Here is an 18,056-nt window from a genome sequence, read left to right as displayed (position 1 = left end):
CCTTTCTAGAAATAAGCAGTCAGGCATGCTGTCACAACACTTTTCTGTGCAATATGTTAGGTGCATTATGAAATAGACGTTTAGTCATAAAAATAGTAGTTTACATAGACCCTAACACTGAAACTACTAGCTTTGGGAATCTAGGCAGATCTCTTAACTTCCGTGAGCTTCCCTTTTTTATCTGTAAAATGGGGGTAATAATACTGTGTTTTCTCACAGGATTGTTATGAGGATTAAAGGAAAATGTATTAAAAACAGTGCCACTTGTATGTAAGTGCTCAAATGTTTGGTGTATTAGCTCTTATAATCCATGCTTAGAAAAGGAATGATCAGTGGTATCTGACAGACTGTATTCATGATAATTGATTTACAAGGATGTGAACAAAAAATGTTTAAATGTATTAACACTGAAATGGAGGTTTATTAGGATATTAAGAAAATTTTATTTATGAAGTTTTTGTTGTTTTGTTTGTAAGCATCCGTCTCTAATTTGAATTGCTTGAAAACTTATTTGTATATTCTATTTTTAAGGGAAGAAGTGAAAGAACAACTAGAAAAGAAAAAGAAAGGCTCCAAGGCATTGGCTGAATTTGAAGAAAAAATGAATGAGGTTTGTAAATAGTACCTGTTTGAAAAAATAGGTGCCCCAAATGTATGATTTCTTTAAAATAAAAAGAGGAAAACCGTATTATAGTAATTTATGTCATCTTAGGTTTTCTAAAATTGGGTTCTTCTCTTTATCTTCCCATGCCCTCATGTGCCCATATTACCCTGGGATTTCCATGATGTTTGCCTGTTTTGATTACAAACATGTATGTAGTATTTCAGCTACAGTATAGATTAATGCAGGGTTGCCTAACTAGCTCAGTCGGTAGAGTAAGCAACTCTTGAACTCAGGGTTGTGAGTTCGAGCCCCATGTTGGGTAGAGAGATTACTTAAAACCTTTAAAATATATATATATGGATAGAAAGGTAGATAAGTTCAGCTTTTACTGTCTGGAAAGAGAATCTAACCATCTTCGTTAAAAAGAAAAAAGTTCTCAGCCTCAGTGATAATACCGACTCCTCCTCTCAATATACAGTGGAGAACTCCCACTCTTTAATACCCTCTTTGAAAACAGCTGTTGGGGCCGGGCGCCTGGGTGGTTCAGTCGGTTAAGCGGCCAACTCTTGGTTTCAGCTGAGGTCGTGATCTCAGGGTTGTTGGATTGAGCCCCATGTCCGGCTCCAGGCTCTGCTGGAAGTCTGCTTGTCCATCTCCCTCCCCCTCTGTCCTTCTCCCTGCTCGCATGCGCAAGCTTTCTCTCTCAAATAAATAAATAAAATCTTTAAGAAAAGAAAAGAACTAATGTGGCGCCTGGGTGGCTCAGTGGGTTAAGCGGCTGACTCTTGATTTTGGTTCAGGTCACAATCTCAGGGTTGTGAGATTGAGCCCCACGTCAGGCTCTGTGCAGAGTCTGCTTAAGATTCTCTCTCTCACTCTGCTCCCCACTGCACGCCCCACCCCCACTCACACTCTCAAAAGAAGGAAATAAAGAAAGGAGCTAGTAAAGGATCCTTTGGTGACCGGGTTCTGGCACCTGGAGTACCTTTTCCCTGTACTTAGAGGCTGAGATGGTGAGAGGTAGTAGAAGACAGAGGGAAGGAAGTAGTGGCTGTCTGTATCAGATGTATTAGAAGGGGATAGATAGCCTCTGATGGTGTTTATAACCTTTTTGCAGAACTGGAAGAAAGAACTAGAAAAACACAGGGAGAAATTATTAAGTGGAAGTGAGAGCTCATCCAAAAAAAGACAGGTAATACTATTTTAAGCTTAATGCTGTTTTTAATGTCACACTTGGGTTTTCATAATCTGTGTACTACTATCAATAGATAATTTTAAAAACTCACATCAGCTTATTTAGATTTGTACTTTGTTTGCTTTTAGAGAAAGAAAAAAGAAAAGAAGAAATCTGGTAGGGTGAGCAAAAGTTTTCCATTTTTCTAAATGTTACAATTAAGAGCCTACAGGAAAAGTAAGAATAATTTATATGATCTATATGCTAACTGTAAATGAGTCAAGGAGCCTTGAAGTCCTTTGGTAGTTACGGGTGGGTTTGTTATATTAGCAATATAAAGAAAAGCACCAACCTCCTTATAACCTAGTAATTCCTCTCTTGCTGTCAGGGAGAGAAAGGGGGAAATTGACTACCGTTGGCATATCTGTTGTTAACTTTGTTGAGCCTTTTCTGTGTGTGTGAGGGAGTGTGGGGAGTGTGATGTTTGACATTTTAATATTTAAGTCTTCTGAATATGCTATCTCTCAGACACTAGATTGACTTTGTTAAGTTTTTGAGAGACTTAGTGATAAGAAAAAAATTCCTGCATCTCACAAGCTTTAATTGTTTTGTGCTTGGTCAAGTATTCATCTTCTTCTTCATCAAGCTCTGATTCTTCCAGCAGTTCTTCGGATTCTGAAGATGAGGTAAGGTTTGCCTGTAACAGTTCATGAAATATCTCTAGTTTATTTAATGACAAGAGGAAATCCATTATGAAATATCTGTTAGAAACTTTGACTTCCAGGTTTTGGTTAATTATACATAAACTGAGAGCATTGACATGAATAAATAACTAGATATTTAAATATTTTTATCTAATACATATATATGTATTTTTTAGGTTCCTAAATCTGTCTTCTTCTCTTCAAAATATGAGTAGAAGAAATGGAGTTTAAAAATCTAAAATGCTATTTGACTAGATGCTAGAGGTTACATGTGACCTTGAGTTACTTGACTTTTTTATAGAGCAAGAAGGTTAATATAAGTTACATTTTAAGTATTAATTATTAAGGGGGCACCGGGCTGGCTCAGTCAGTAGAGTACGTGACTATTGATCTCGGGGTCATGAGCTCGAGCCCCACATTTGGCATAGAGTTTACTTAAAAAAAAATTATTAAGTAAAACCTGCATTTACAAGCTGGTTCTTTCATTTAAGCTTTGTTCATTGATAAAGGTTTTGTATTAATAAAATACATCAGTTATATTTTTGAAACAGAAAGCAAATGTTTCTAAAAATGTTTTATATAGGATAAAAAACAAGGAAAAAGGAAAAAGAAAAAGAAGAACCGTTCACATAAATCTTCTGAAAGCTCCATGTCAGAAACTGAATCGGACAGTAAGGTAAAATTACTCAAATTAGTAACATTTTGGATAGCAAACACATTTTTTTCTTTTAGGTCATCCTGTCTTAAATTGTTGTCAGTTTAGAAATGAGATGCTATTTTTTGTACTTTGATGGGCTGTGCCACTCAGTTGATAATCATATCTTATATATGCCATTTTATTGTTCTCTAAATCCTTCCTCATATGCCTCCATGTCTCAGCATTTCCATGACAGCTTTATAATAAATATGGCAGACATTATTTTTCCCATTTCCATATAAAAGTGAGGGTTCAGAGGAAAAAACATACTCCACTATGTGGTCCAATGTCCTTTCCATTATACCTAAATCTGCTCTGTATGTCTAGAATTGTGAAACATAATTGGCTCTCAAACATTTGTGGTAATAAGAAATACATGCAGGTTGCAATAAAAGTGTAGGGTTACACTGGGCTTCATGTTGAGAGAGTCTGATTTAGTAAGTCTGCTTAGGCTCAGAAGTCTACGTTTTTAATAGATATCCTCTGTGATTCTGATAGAGGTGTGTCCTTGGACCACACTTTCATAAACACTATCCTAGAAGCCCAGGAGAACAAAACTGGTTTTGGGGCAAGTCTCTACTTGTCCTAGTGTCATTTCTTCTGACAAAATGCCTGGCGCCTAGAAAGTATTTAGTAAACGTTAGTTTTCTCTTTGTCTTTTAAGATAGAAGAGTCAATCTAATGATACTGATAGCCAGTCTTCGTCAAGTGGCTACTCTATGTTAGACACAGTTCTAAGCACTTGACATTTTTTTAGCTCAATTCTCTCAATAATCCTCATCCACTTTATGGATGAGGAAGGCTCAGGGAGGTTATTGGCTAGAACTGAAAGAATCAAAAGCAGAAATTCTCACCTCTCCTCCTTATAGGTAGAGAGGAAAATCAGATTGGGGGATGTCTGAGGACAGTGTGAATGAGAACCCCAGTGCGTATGACCACTACAGGCAAAAATAAGCAAATGGCATTAAGTCTTATTTTAAAAGAAACCATGTGGTTATTACAGACAGTGTCTATCATTTTCAGTGTGTAGATTTGATATACAGCCAGATAAAGGAAGAAGCCTCATTACCTTACAAGCACATATATATGTCACGTACATTTCTCTTATTTTCAGAATAAAATTCTGGTATTGAAATACTTTTTTCGGTCATAGAGCAAATCACCTTTTTGCTGTTTTTGTCCTTATGCTCTATCTTTTACATTTAAAATTGATATGTACATATATGTTTGTTTGCTTAGGATAGTTTAAAAAAGAAAAAGAAGTCAAAGGATGCAACTGAGAAAGAAAAGGTAATTATAATTTTACTTTAGTCTGTCATACAATACTTCATTTACTTCTAGAAATTAACAATAGTGTATTCTTCCTTTTAACTTGAGATTTATTTCTTTTGCTTTTATAGCATTTTGTGTTGATTTAAGGAAATTATTTATTGAATTCATTATCAAAGGTTAGAAGATCAGAAAAGCATTTCTGCTGAGTGTGAATTTATACAGATTAATATATTATCTCAGATTAAAAATTCATAATAATGAAGATTAAATATTTCCTTTGTTTCCTCAAGTCATTTTGAAAGAAGCCCTTTTAATAACAGAACATGGAGTTCTGTTTCAAATTGAGTGTACCATAGATAAGTTTTGAAAAAATGTTTTACTATAAGTAGATGTTTTATCTTCATTTATGCTTAACTATAATTAATGCTAAATTTATCCCTGTGTTTCTGATTTACATTTAAAAATCTGTTTCTGGGGGCACCTGGGGGCTCAGTCAGTTAAGCGTCTGCCTTTGTTCAGCTTGGGTCATGATCCCAGGGTCCTGGGATTGAGCCTCGCATCGGACTCCCTGCTCAGCGGAGCTCAGTCTCCTCTCCCTCTCCCGCTCCCCCTTCTCTCTCTCTCTCTCAAATAAAATAAATAAAATCTTAGAGGGAAGAAAAATCTTTTTCTGGTTCTTAAAAACCTAAAGACAGCAATTATTAATGAAGGAAAACTATAGACCAGAGTTACTATATTTTACTCAGTATTTTTATATATTTTTTAAATTGAGGTATAATTTACATAATATGCTATTAACCATTTTAAAATTACAATTTGGGGGACTATTGTATATGTACAGTGTTGTGCAGTGACCACCTCTCTAGTTTCAAAACTTTTTCATCACCCCCTTAAAAACAACCCATACTCATTAACTAATTCCCATTCTTCCTTCCCCCCACACCCCCTGGTAATTTCTAGTCTGCTTCTATCTCTATGGATTTACATATTCTGGATATATCATTTGTTTTTGTGAATCAAAAATAGGAACTTTAGGGGCACCTGGCGGGCTCAGTCATTGTAGCATGGGACTCTTGATCTTGGGGTTGTAGGTTCGAGGTCCATGTTGGGTGTAGTGATTACTTAAAAATATACTTATTCACATTAAAATAAATGGAATTTATTGGAATTAAAACACTCCTGCTTGCTATTTATGAATTGGGTATAGGAGGCAAATTTTCCTTTGTGTTTTTTACAAATAGAATAGTATTAATAGTATCACTTTGGAAAGCCAGTTGCTTTTTGCTAACCTTAGACAAATGGAAGATAGCATTAACATTGCATATTCAACAGATTTAAGGGCTAGATAAAAGCTTACCACGAAACCCTCGCACTGCTGCTTCCTCCACCTCTTTTTTTAATTTTAATTTTATTTTATCCACAAATATTTAGTATTTATCTTTAAAATATAGGACCATGTTTAGGGGCGCCTGGGTGGCTCAGTCGTTAAGTGTCTGCCTTCGGCTCAGGTCGTGATCCTTGGGTCCTGGGATCGAGCCCACATCGGGCTCCCTGCTCAGCGGGAAGCCTGCTTCTCCCTCTCCCACTCGCCCTACTTGTGTTCCCTCTCTTGCTGTGTCTCTCTCTCTCTGTCAAATAAATAAATAAAATCTTAAAAAAAATTAAACAATACTATTGCATACTAACATTTTCACAATAATTTCAAATATAATAAAATAGTGTTTCGGGGCGCCTGGGTGGCCCAGTCGTTAAGCGTCTGCCTTCGGCTCAGGTCATGATCACAGGGTCCTGGGATCCAGTCCCGCATCAGGCTCCCTGCTCGGCAGGAAGCCTGCTTCTCCCTCTCCCACTCCCCCTGCTTGTGTTCCTGCTCTCGCTGTCTCTCTCTCTGTCAAATAAATAAATAAAATATTTTAAAAAAATAAAATAGTGTTTCAAAACGTCCTCATTTTTTCATAAAAATTTTTTATGGTTGGTTGATGTCATGATCCAAGCAAGTTCTTGGATGGCACTTGATGACTAAATCTCTTAAGTGTCTTTTAATTTATAACTTCCCCTCCCTTTCTTTTTAAATTTTCCTCTTGAAATATATTTTTTAAGAGGACAGTAGAGTTTCCTATATTCTAGATTTTGCTGGTTGTTTCCCTTCCCTCGCCTTTTTAGAATAGAACACTGACATTCTTTATAGACTATTCAGCTTAGGTCTGATTTTTTTAGTAAGAACCACCTGGCAAGTAGGTGATTGTGGTTCCACATGGAAGAGCTTCAGCAGAAGCTTTCAGGCAGCACCGAGAGCTGACCAGGTTAAACCCCTGTCAGCTGTGCTGGTCACCGGGTATGCCGCTGGGGTAAGGGGGCAGGTTGAAGAACAGTTCTCTCTGGGGCTAAACATGACCGGGACACTTTGGACCACAGAGAGAGATGGAGACTCGGGACAGGTCCTGGTCCCCCCCACCCCAGGGTATATCATTTAAAGGCAGTCATACAATATGTCACTTGGACATATTAGACTTGGGAGAGGGAAAGGGAGAGAATTTTAAGCAGACTCCATGCTGAGCATGGAGCCCAACGCCGGGCTTGATCTCATGATCCTGGGATTACGACCTGAGCCAAAACCAAGAGCGGGATGCCTAACCAATTGCAACACCCAGGTGCCCCAGGAGTTTCATATTTTAGATACTACTCATCTTTTATACACATGATGAACATTTTTTGGTCCATGGCTTCTCTTAATCTTGTTTAGGATGTCTGTTACAATAGTAAAAGGGTATAATTTTTCTTCTCCTTGGGCAGTATTCTCTGTTTTGTTTTTTTAAGGTTTTTGCTTTAATTCGAGTATAGTTAATGTAGTGTTACAAAAAGAGGCGTAATTTTAAGGGGCACCTGGATGGCTCAGTCAGTTAAGCGTCTCACTCTTGGCTCTGGTTCACGTCATGATCTCAGGATCCTGGGATCGAGCTGGCACTGGGCTCTGCACTCTGCGCTCAGGAGGGAGTCCACTTGAGGATTTTCTCTCTCTTCTCTCTCTCTCTCTCTCCCCCTGCCCCTCCCCCTGCCCATGCCCGTGTGCTTTCTCTCTCTCTCTAAAATCTTTTTTTTAAAGGGTGTAATTGTAACTCATATATCAGTCATCGTTTTCAGCTCATTTTTAAGTTGTGAAAATGACAGTGTAATACCTAACAATGGAAGAAAATATCCCATTTCTTTTTTTTTTTTTTTAAAGATTTTATTTATTTATTCATGAGAGACAGAGAGAATGGCAGAGGGAGAAGCAGGCTCCCAAGGAGCAGGGAGCCCGATGCGGGACTCGATCCCAGGACCCTGGGATCATGACCTGAGCCGAAGGCAGACGCTCAACCGTCTGAGCCACCCAGGCGCCCGAAAATATCCCATTTCTAACAGTAACAAAGAATATATAGGAAAAATTTAAAGAACTGATCAGGACTTAGCTAAAGAAAATTATGCAGATCTATTCAGAGAAGCACATGAAGATTTAATAAATGTTCTTCCTGGGTAGACATTAAACATTTTTCAAATTCTTTGATTAAAACATTTTTTAAACGCTTTGATTAAAATAGTGTGGTACGGTGCAGGAATAGGGAGGGGGAAAAAAAGGGAGTGGAACAGTATAGAGCCCAAGTAAAAATTTATAAGTATTTGTGGGGTTTAATATATGATAAAAGTGGCTTTTCTTGGGTCAAAAAGATTAGCCATTTAGAAAGTATAGAGCTGGACCCTCCTTAAGGCCAAGTAAATCATAGGTAAGTCAGTTTTAAATGTATGAAAGTATAACTAGAGAAAGACAGGGGTGAATATAATTTGGAGTAGGGAAGGCCCATGCCTCAAAACTCAAAAACTTTTTTTTCTTTTTTTTTTTAGATTTTAATTATTTGACAGAGAGAGACACAGCGAGGGAGGGAACACAAGCAGGGGAAGTGGGAGAGGGAGAAGCAGGCTTCCTGCTGAGCAGGGAGCCCGATGTGGGCCTCTATCCCAGGACCCTGGGATCATGACCTGAGCTGAAGGCAGACGCTTAACAACTGAGCCACTCAGGTGCCCCAAAAACTGAAAAACTTTTGACCACATAATTCTAATTCTGAATGATGAAAAGAGATCACAAAAAAATAAATCATGAACAAAATTTAAATATAATGAACAGATTTAGGAAAAACTACTAGAAATAATTAAAAACTAATCTTTAGTAATTGAAAATTGATACTTCACATACAGAAAAAGTGGTAAAAAGCATGTTTAGGCAGTTCTAAAAGAAAATATGGGCTGTATTCCAGTAATCTGAGACTGAGATGATTGATAAAAGAGCCTGAAACAGAGGTTCCTTGGTAAAGTGTGATTCCTAAAGGAGTGAAATAAACAATTGGGAGGAGGTGGGAGAGTAAGGAAATCATTTGGGTAAAGGCTACTTTGGTCTTTGAGTTAGACGTTATTATTAGGTAAAGATTTTGCACTTGTGTACCTGTCACTCCATTTCAACTGTTTTTTTGTTTGTTTGTTTTAATTTTATTATTTATTTCAGAGAGAACACACAAGCAGGGGGAGGGACAGAGAGAGGGAGAAGCACACTCCCTGCTGAGCAAGGAGCCCGATGTGGGACTCGATCCCAACTGGCTGAGCCACCCAGGCGCCCCTCAACTGTTTTTAATAACAAATAACCCATATATATTCCTGCCCTCCAGAAAGAGTTGGGTTAAGTAAGTTGTGTCATATGCTTTCAGTGAATGTCAAAGGCAACCATAAATGATGGTGTAGTTGGCATGGAAAGATTGGATGACAAGAACGGGTTCCAAACAGGAAGTATTTATGTAAAATTGTAAATGTACACATAGTGAGATATTTCCAAAAATCTTCATGATGTTTAATTCGTGGTAGTGGGATTTGGGTAAATTTGCTTACAGTGAACATTTATCATTTCTATCAAATTAATAAAGCTATTTGCAGAGACAAAATTAAATCACCTGTAATATAACACAGGTCACTTTAGTTTATTTTCTAGGTGATTTTTTGTTTGTTTAATAATCTTCAAAATTAACTTCCTGTTTATAAAGTTTTATATTGTTTTTTTCTGTACAGTTAGGTAGTGAGCATTTTTTTCATTGTGTGGTTTTGTTATCTTGTTATGAACTATTCAGACATACAGAAAAAGCATATGGAAAATAATAAAATGACAACCAGCACATACACTATGAAGCTTTAATAAGTCTTAACATTGGGGCGCCTGGGTGGCTCAGTCGGTTGAGCGTCCGACTCTTGGTTTTGTTTTGGCTCAGGTCATGATCTCAGGTTTCTCGGATCAAGCCCCACCTTGGGCTCCATGCTCAGTGGGGAGTCTGCTGCCCCCTTTCTCTCTCTCCCTCTGCCCCTCCCCCCCACTTGTTCTTGTGTTTTCTCTCTCTCTCTCAAGTAAATAAATAAATCTCTTTTAAAAATCTTAACATTTTGGGGTGCCTGAGTGGCTCAGTTGTTAAGCATCTGCCTTCGGCTCAGGTCATGATCCCAGGGTCCTGGGATCGAGCCCCACGTCAGGCTCCCTGCTCCGCGGGAAGCCTGCTTCTCCCTCTCCCACTCCCCCTGCTTGTGTTCCCTCTCTCGCTGTGTCTCTCTGTTAAATAAAAAAAAATAAAAACCTTAACATTTTGCCATACTTGCTTCAGATGTTTTTGAAATTGTTATTCCTCAGAATATATATTTAAGTCCCTAAGTACTCCTCTGGTCTCTCTTCTTCCCCAGAGTTACATATTTTCTCATCATTAAAAATACTTAGAGGTGAAGTTTTTTTTAATGTGAATTTAACACTTGTAACACATGAAAGGAATTACTACTGTGTAGAGATCTTTTTAGATCACAAATTATTACCCATTATTTTTCTTTTCTGCAGCACTAGGCCTGTCTGATCCAATACTGGGTAGAAACAAAACCATTAGAATACAAGGGATTCGGATCTTACACCATCTCTGGGGTTTCTTATGACACTTCAGAGTTAATAATTAACTTTGGCTGGCTCAGTCAGAATAGCATGCTATTCTTGATCTTGTGGTCGTGAGTTCAAGCCCCATGTTGGGTGTACACATTACTTAATAAATATTTATTTAAAAAAAAGAAAATGAGAATATTATATCTTAGTGGACATGTAATTATTTCTTTTCAGGTTTTTAAATAAAAGCATTACTTTATTGGAATTAAATACTGAACATTGGTAAATCTCATCAATATTAGACATTTCTAAAATGAAAATGGTTTTTTTGATAATTGGAAAAACTGTTAATTAGAAACATAAAACTTGTGTGGCATAGCCTTACATCTTTTTGAGTCAAGGTACATGTATTTTTCTTAGGACATTAAAGGACTCAGCAAAAAAAGAAAGATGTATCCTGAAGATAAACCTTTATCATCTGAGTCCTTATCAGAATCAGATTATATTGAGGAGGTAAGTATTTGATCAAATTCATTTTCTTCACTTTAAAATGTTTAATAATTTGTTTTTAATAAATACAAATTAGTAAAAAGAAATACACTTCATGAATATTCAATTTACTCACTTTTCTAGTATGTGCACTGTGAAAAAGAAATGGAAGTTCCATTTCAGAATGAGTTTTTCATTTTCTAGAAGATGATTATATAGCTGATATGGTAATTAACCATATTTACAAATCTCTTTTCTGAGCTATTTTATTTTTATTCTTCTAAGAGTTACTTTTTACTATTCTAGTATTATGATTACATGACAGATGCTGTTTGATGTATACTCTCTTGAAACCCAGCATTCCCTTGTTTTTGTTTGGAACTACTACTAGTGAGGGAGTAGAATGGTGATGAGGTAGAACAGAAATGTTAGCATGATCTTTTTTCCTATCTGTAAAGTAAGGAAGTAGAATTAGATAGTTTCTGTAGTCTGTTTAGTCCCTTTCAGCCCTGATATTCCTATCTTATATTTTGTTTGTACTCTATTCTTAGTTAATTTTAGGTCTGTAAGTTATCATCTTTAAAGTATTTCTCTCTTGGACTTGGTTTCCTCACTTGTAAAATGGGGCCTATTACCCCCCTTTTGTAGCAATATTTTGTAATGCCCCCTGAAATGAAATTGAAGTGAATTGAATTGAAACTTGTAGTGTGTGTATGTAATGTATATAATGTACACATTTTAGATTAATATCCCCTAACAAATTTTTTAAAGAAATATAAGAAAATATTAATGTATAATTTTACTAAATAATATTTGAGTACATAAAATGCTTGAGAGTGATAACTAGAAGACATAAAATCTTAAGACATAACAAAATTCAAGCTGTAGCAGGTGCATTAAATAATGCCCTTCAAAAACTGTACAGTGGCATTGTCATCAATGACATTTTCCAAAATGGTGAACAGTTCTCAGTAAAACTCTGAATGAATGAAACAAAATATAGTCTTTTCTATAAGTAGGTTTATTATATGAATGTCTGGCAGGCTGTCTAAAAGTCATGTTAAGGCTTTCTTGGCAGTCTTGGACATCACATGACAGCATCCCCAGTCTTGGTCTCGCCAAATGTGGATGCAGCACAACTACCACCATCCCCAGTCATTGTTAGGACAAGACTAGCAGTAAGAAACAATAATTTCCTGCGTGTCCTCTAGAGCACTTACTCTATGTTACACTTGGACTTAACATTAAATATACATGAGCTTTAGCAACTTGTCTTAAATTCACACTTTAAAAGATTAAAATACTAATGGGGTAATAATAAGTGTTACTTAGAAGGATTGTAATCAGTTGGTTTATACTGAATACACTATGTGTATAGCTACCATTTATTGAACACCATAGAGTAAGAGAAATACTTAACTTTGTTCCAGGCACTTCCCCTAGAGGGTGGATATTATCTCGATTTTACAGATGATGAAACTGAGGGTAGTACATAGCTGAGATAGGATTCAGAGCTTGGTCTGTTTTATTTCAGAGCTCATGCTTTTTATCTACGGTATCTCACTGCTTTTTGGGGGGGTTGCTGAAAGGGAATATAAGGAAGCCCTCTAGAGATTAAAAAATCTTAATTTTCTTTCCTTTAAATGTTTCTCATTGACTTGTCATTATGATATAACAGGGGTTTGAGGTATCATCAAAATGTTTTTACACATAAATTCTAAAGATATAAGGTACATTAGGGAATGAAAAAAATGTCTTGGGTGAAAGTTACGTATTTGTCTTCTCAACGAAAATTCAAACTTTTTAGGTACGACCAAAAAAGAAGAAAAGCAGTGAAGAACGAGAAAAAGTAATAGCAAGTATCACTTATATTTTTTACATGACAATAGTGTAGCTCTTTTTGTTTGTAATATAATGAATCATGGTAAAGCATGACTTCATTTGCTGGGTTCAAATATTTATTGGGAAAAGTGTGGTGTTTAGCTTTACTTAGTGGGTTGGAGCAACTTAAATTGGCTCCGGAGAAAAGAATATCCTGGTAGCAAACATCTCCTGTTTTCATTTCAGTATTTTATTCAGTATTTCATTTTATTTTATTCCGTACTCAGTACTGTGAGAAATGAAAACTTGAACTTTTGTTTGACTTTTTTAAGCTATAATATGAAATACTAGGTGTAGTGATTCCTTCCATCCTTAATAGTAGTGACTTCCAGGTTGGCCAAACCTGGTAACATTAGCAGAAAAAGCCTCTCAGCACAGGTTGCAATGAAAAATAAGCAGGAATGTGGCAACATAAATGATTCAATAATAAATTGGCCATTTCTAAAGCCAGCTCTGCTATTATGCAGATGGAGAAGCACTCAAAGGAGAAAGAAGGAAGAGGAGAATAAGGAAAATGGCAGTGATATCCAAATGAGAAGCAGACCAACCTAGAGAAAGTGGATAATAGATTATCAAAGAGTAATTGCAGACCATATCATTAAAGTAATTTAGGAGCACTCAGTATAAGCGTGCGTGATGGGCTTTGAAGGCATTTTCTTAGGAACAGGTAAAAAAAAAATGAAAACATCATCTTTTGTAGGTTTGAGGGTAACTTCCCCTTCCCAGAATTTCCCTCACTCTTAAGATGAGGGTCCTTCTCTGATAGAAAGGTTCACCTGGTAATGTATGACTCAGAAGTAGCTTTTTATATACTTCAAGACCAAGGTGACATTTGAGAGACTTTTTTTCTGAATGGGAAAGTAGTTTGGGTGAAGACTGCTTTGGTCCTTGGTTCAGATTAATTAAGACATAATAGTAATTAATTTTGGATGATTCTGATTTGTACTTGCATGCTCCACCGTTACGGGCATTCAGCCAGCGTGTGTTTATTAAGCATCTCTGTGCAGTCGCCGTTGGTGTCGGTAGTGCTGTTCTAATGGAATACAAGATAGGTAAGGGGGTGACATGTGAGAGCGGCTTTCGGGGGGAGCCTCTCTGAGGAAGTAAAATTAAGCTGAAATAGGATTTACCGGAAAGAGCTAACCACGTGAAGATCAAAGGAAGAATATTCTAGGCAGAGAGAAGGGCTAGGGACCTTTGGTAGGAATGAGCTTGACTTATTTGAGGAACTGAAAGGGTAGGGGTGGCTTATACCTAGTAGATAAAGAGGAATAACATACAGGGAGTTGGGGAAGTAAGCAGAGACCTCACAAGCAAAGAGTTTGGGTTTTAATCAGAATGCTTTGGGAAGCTGTTTTGAGTGTTTTAAAAAAGAAGTGACCTGACCCAACCCATTTTTAGAATGCTTTGGCAGAGGAGGTGGAGTGGACAGAGGCGAGTTGTTCGTATCACGGTGGTAGTAGTGGAGCTGGACTAGCCTGATGCATTTGAGATATATTGTGGACTTAGACGGTAGGGCTTGCTTACCTAGATGTAGAGAGAGGAGTTAAAACAGAAAGTGGAGTCAAACATAGCTTAGATTCTTTGCCTTAAGTAAAAGGACAAATTAGAGGTGCCATTTAACTAAGATGGCTAAGAGGAGTTGGAGAGAAAAATGAAGCATTGTTTATGGTAATTTTAGATATACCTATTAGGTATCCAGGTGGAACTCATAGTCTTGAGTTCAGAGCATAGGACTAGATACGAAGATTTGGTATGAAAATGGTATTTAAAGCATGGGAGATAGCCATGTGGAAGAGAAAGGAAGGAAATCCTGAAAGGTCAAGCAGAGGAAAATGAACAGCACAGGAGTTGAAGGGGCCTTTGCGATAGAAGAAAGCAGCAGATGGAGGTGTGGAAGCCAAGAAGAAAAGTATTTTAAAAAGAGAGTAGTCACCTGTCCTTCTATGAAAAAGTAACCTATACCCAAAAGTTAACTTTTTAAAGGCCCAAATACAAGATTTGGGACTCTTTGTAAGATTCCATGTGTCCTTGAGCTTGTCATGAAAAGAATTATGAAAGTTAGCTTAGAGCCACTAAGTGGTAGAGACCTTTGAAAGGGGCAGGGGAATTGTGGAAAGTTGTAATTGATAAGGAAATGGGTAGGAAGCTCTGCTTTTGCTGTCTTTTCATGTCTCTTTTCTTGCTGAATATCAACAACTAGTCTGTCATTTGATACCATCTTTCTAAGTATCTGTTTCTAAAAGTTTTGCCTTCTCTTCTACATCAGAAATAGTCACAAGAGTCAGAGTTGAGCAAAATTATAGGTTTCTATCCAGTCACAATTTGATTACTTTTTCTAGGCTTCTAAAAATTAAGCATCTGGGTGCCTGGCTGGCTCAGTCGGTATAGCATGAGACTCTTGATCTTGGGGTTGTGAGTCCAGGCCCCACGTTGGGCGTAGAGCTTATATAAAAGTTTTTTTTAAAAAGAAAAAGCATCTGTTTCACTTAAAAGCTAATTAGACTTTTCAACTGTACATCAATATTTTTTTTACCAGTTGTTTTTCAGTTGTTAATTTAATAATTAAAATAGTGCTACCAGTTTAGACAGGACATAATAATTTGTGTTTCTGCTTACTTAAAAAATATCAGATTTAATATATCTGTTCCCCAAAACTGTCATTTTATAAAAACAATTGTGTTTTGCTGTGATGTGCGGATTTCTTTGTAGTAACTACAATTACTTCACCTTTAGAAATTATACAGTATGAAATACAGCAGTTGATATCATTATCCATAGAATTTATTTTCTGTGAATTTTGTTTAAAAGCTACATTTGTGTGCTAATGACTTAGAGTTTTTCCATATCTTTTTGAAAATCAGCAAGCACTCTTAAGTCCTCATATGATACTGATTATTGAGACTTTTCAAGAAATGTTCTGAGTAGTTTCCTTGGTTGCCTGGATTGTTTGAAATAATTATATAGTAGCTTAGAAGGACCCTGGTAAAGTTGTTGTTCTTAATTTGAGTATTTTCCTGTAGAAATGTCTAACAGGGAACTCTCTTTACAGGAAAAAACAAAAAAGAAAAAGAAGCATAAGAAACACAGTAAGAAGAAGAAAAAGAAGGCTGCTAGTTCAAGTCCTGACTCGCCATAACATTAAGAAAAATCAGGATTCCCTTATAAAGAAAGTGCAATGTCTAAGGAAATTTCAACTGTGAAAATTATGACATAATTACTAAAATGCATGAATTTTCTTGTTTTTAGAATTATTCCTGGACTATTCAGTAGCCACTCGGATGCTGCTGTGTGAAAGGGCCATAATTGTTGCCTGCTGCTTGAACATCTGTTTTTTTCTCTTCCAGTGCTTAACAACTCTGGGAGATAACACATTGCAGTTGTGCTAGTGGTTAAGATATTTGGGGATAAAGTTAATATTTTTGACTAGAAGTATCTAATGATAAATCAACAGAAATCAAATCTGGATACATCATTAAGATGTAATTAGCAATGACCAGAGGATTCTAGTTAACATTTTTGAAATAGGCATCACATTGATATTTCAAAATCCTTACTCTGTAGATAAGTGTATTTTAATTTTTTCCCCTTATATACTTTTATTTACCTGGGGAAGGAGCTTTTCGGGTGGGGGGGGTGGTTTGCTATCTCTTTAGCTAGCAGAATAGCGTGCCTTTTATCCTCACACATCCTATTTTTGTGGACATAGTAGCCATGCTCCATGGGGAGGTCAGAGCTGAGTATAGCAGTCTTGCCCCTAGACATCCTCGGACTCTGTCGTTTGCTGCTTTAAGTGAACCAGAGAAACAGCCCTTTGCAGCATGACAGAGCCCCAGAAGCTCTGGGATTTACCTCCACTTCAATAATAACTGAATGTTTTTTAGCATTAGAATGTGTTATAACATTTGAATTAGTTTTGACTACACTTTGGCTTTGGAGAAGAATCATTTCAAATAGACACTGGTACTTTTTGAACTTGATAGCTGAAGATTTAAAATGCATGTTTTATACTGTTAAGTTTTAACCAGTCAGGAAAGTTTTATGTAACCAGTAATACTTATTTTATTTTTGTATGAATTTTGTTTAGGCTGCAATGTTTAGCTTTTATTAACTCCTTATTCTTGCTATCTTAAATTCCTTACTGTGTTTAATGGCATACTTGCCAACATACTTAGCATGTAAACAAAGCGGGCTTTTGATTTTTTTTTTTTTTTTTTTTAAACAGCTTCATATTGAAGCTGAGACTTACCATAAACAAGTTGAGTGGCAGGCCTGATATGCTGTGTCTTGTTACATAAAGCTATTGCCAGAATCTTAGTAAATATAACATTTTAGAAATTTGTCTTTGTATATTCATAACAAATTATGACAAGTTAAGTGAAAATTACATTATTGCTCTTCCTGTGTCATATTTTACTAAGATTTTGTGCCTCATATCTACTGCTGAACTGTTTACTAGTAATGTTAAAAGGAATTGATAAATCATTTTCACTTTACATTTTTATATAATCAGGTAACATATAATTTGATGTACAATTTTGCCTGTTACAGAGGGTGTGCTAATTATAGTGGTATATGCACAAAACATTTTGGCATGACAAGAGGCTGAATAAATAGCTATTTTATTTAAAAATAGCTGTGTTCTTATCAGCTCCCTTTGAGTCCCAAGTAAAGTTCCAAAGATCAAGAAACACTACTGGGTAGTAAGTGGATAAGACATGTCCCCAAATTTTTAGCTGTAAAAATAATATATTTCTTGGTAAGCTTCCTTAAATTTTATGCTTAAAAGCTTCATACTCTTTTTCCTAATAAATCTATATGATCTTGAGTACACAGCAAGTTTGAGGGACATTTTTTATCTGAAAGGAATTTTCTTAGGATTGTTCACAAAAATGCTAAGACAAATTTATCAGGTTATTTGGTGATCATTTTTGGTGTGAACATAAAAGTGTTCCTCTCTAGACTGGTCCAGTACATGATGACTGTGTCCCACTAGAAGTAACTGTTACTAGACTGAAGAAGAAGATGACCTGGCAAAAAAAAGTTGTATTCTTTCCAAACTATATTGACTGTCTGGGAAACACTTTTCTCGTTGTTCCTCTGCTGGTAGCCTTTTTTTTTTTTTTTTAATTCACATAATTAATACCTAATATTAGTTTCAGAGGTAGAGTTCAGTGATTCATCAGTTGTATATAAAACCCTGTGCTCGTTACATCACGTGCCGTCCTTAATGTCCATCACCCTGTCACCCTACCCCTCCACCCCTCATCCCCCTCCCCTCCAGCAACCCTCAGTTTGTTTTCTGT

At 36.5% G+C, this 18,056-nt stretch overlaps 1 protein-coding gene across 1 annotated transcript in view; it reads left to right on the top strand.

Annotated features, from left to right (window-relative positions):
- Nucleotides 1-18,056, top strand: part of FAM133B (family with sequence similarity 133 member B) — a 27,970-nt gene extending 9,914 nt beyond the window's left edge. Inside the window, exons 3-11 of the mRNA XM_027573129.2 lie at nucleotides 532-610; nucleotides 1,722-1,796; nucleotides 1,928-1,960; nucleotides 2,402-2,464; nucleotides 3,066-3,158; nucleotides 4,419-4,469; nucleotides 10,801-10,893; nucleotides 12,677-12,724; nucleotides 15,803-18,056. Coding sequence (XP_027428930.2) covers nucleotides 532-610; nucleotides 1,722-1,796; nucleotides 1,928-1,960; nucleotides 2,402-2,464; nucleotides 3,066-3,158; nucleotides 4,419-4,469; nucleotides 10,801-10,893; nucleotides 12,677-12,724; nucleotides 15,803-15,889 — 622 coding nt within the window. The 3' untranslated portion in view covers nucleotides 15,890-18,056. The remainder of the gene's footprint in view (nucleotides 1-531; nucleotides 611-1,721; nucleotides 1,797-1,927; nucleotides 1,961-2,401; nucleotides 2,465-3,065; nucleotides 3,159-4,418; nucleotides 4,470-10,800; nucleotides 10,894-12,676; nucleotides 12,725-15,802) is intronic.

Source organism: Zalophus californianus, chromosome 12, assembly GCF_009762305.2.
Source record: "Zalophus californianus isolate mZalCal1 chromosome 12, mZalCal1.pri.v2, whole genome shotgun sequence".
Taxonomy (NCBI): domain Eukaryota; kingdom Metazoa; phylum Chordata; class Mammalia; order Carnivora; family Otariidae; genus Zalophus; species Zalophus californianus.
This window is presented reverse-complemented; position numbering and strand designations above follow the sequence as displayed.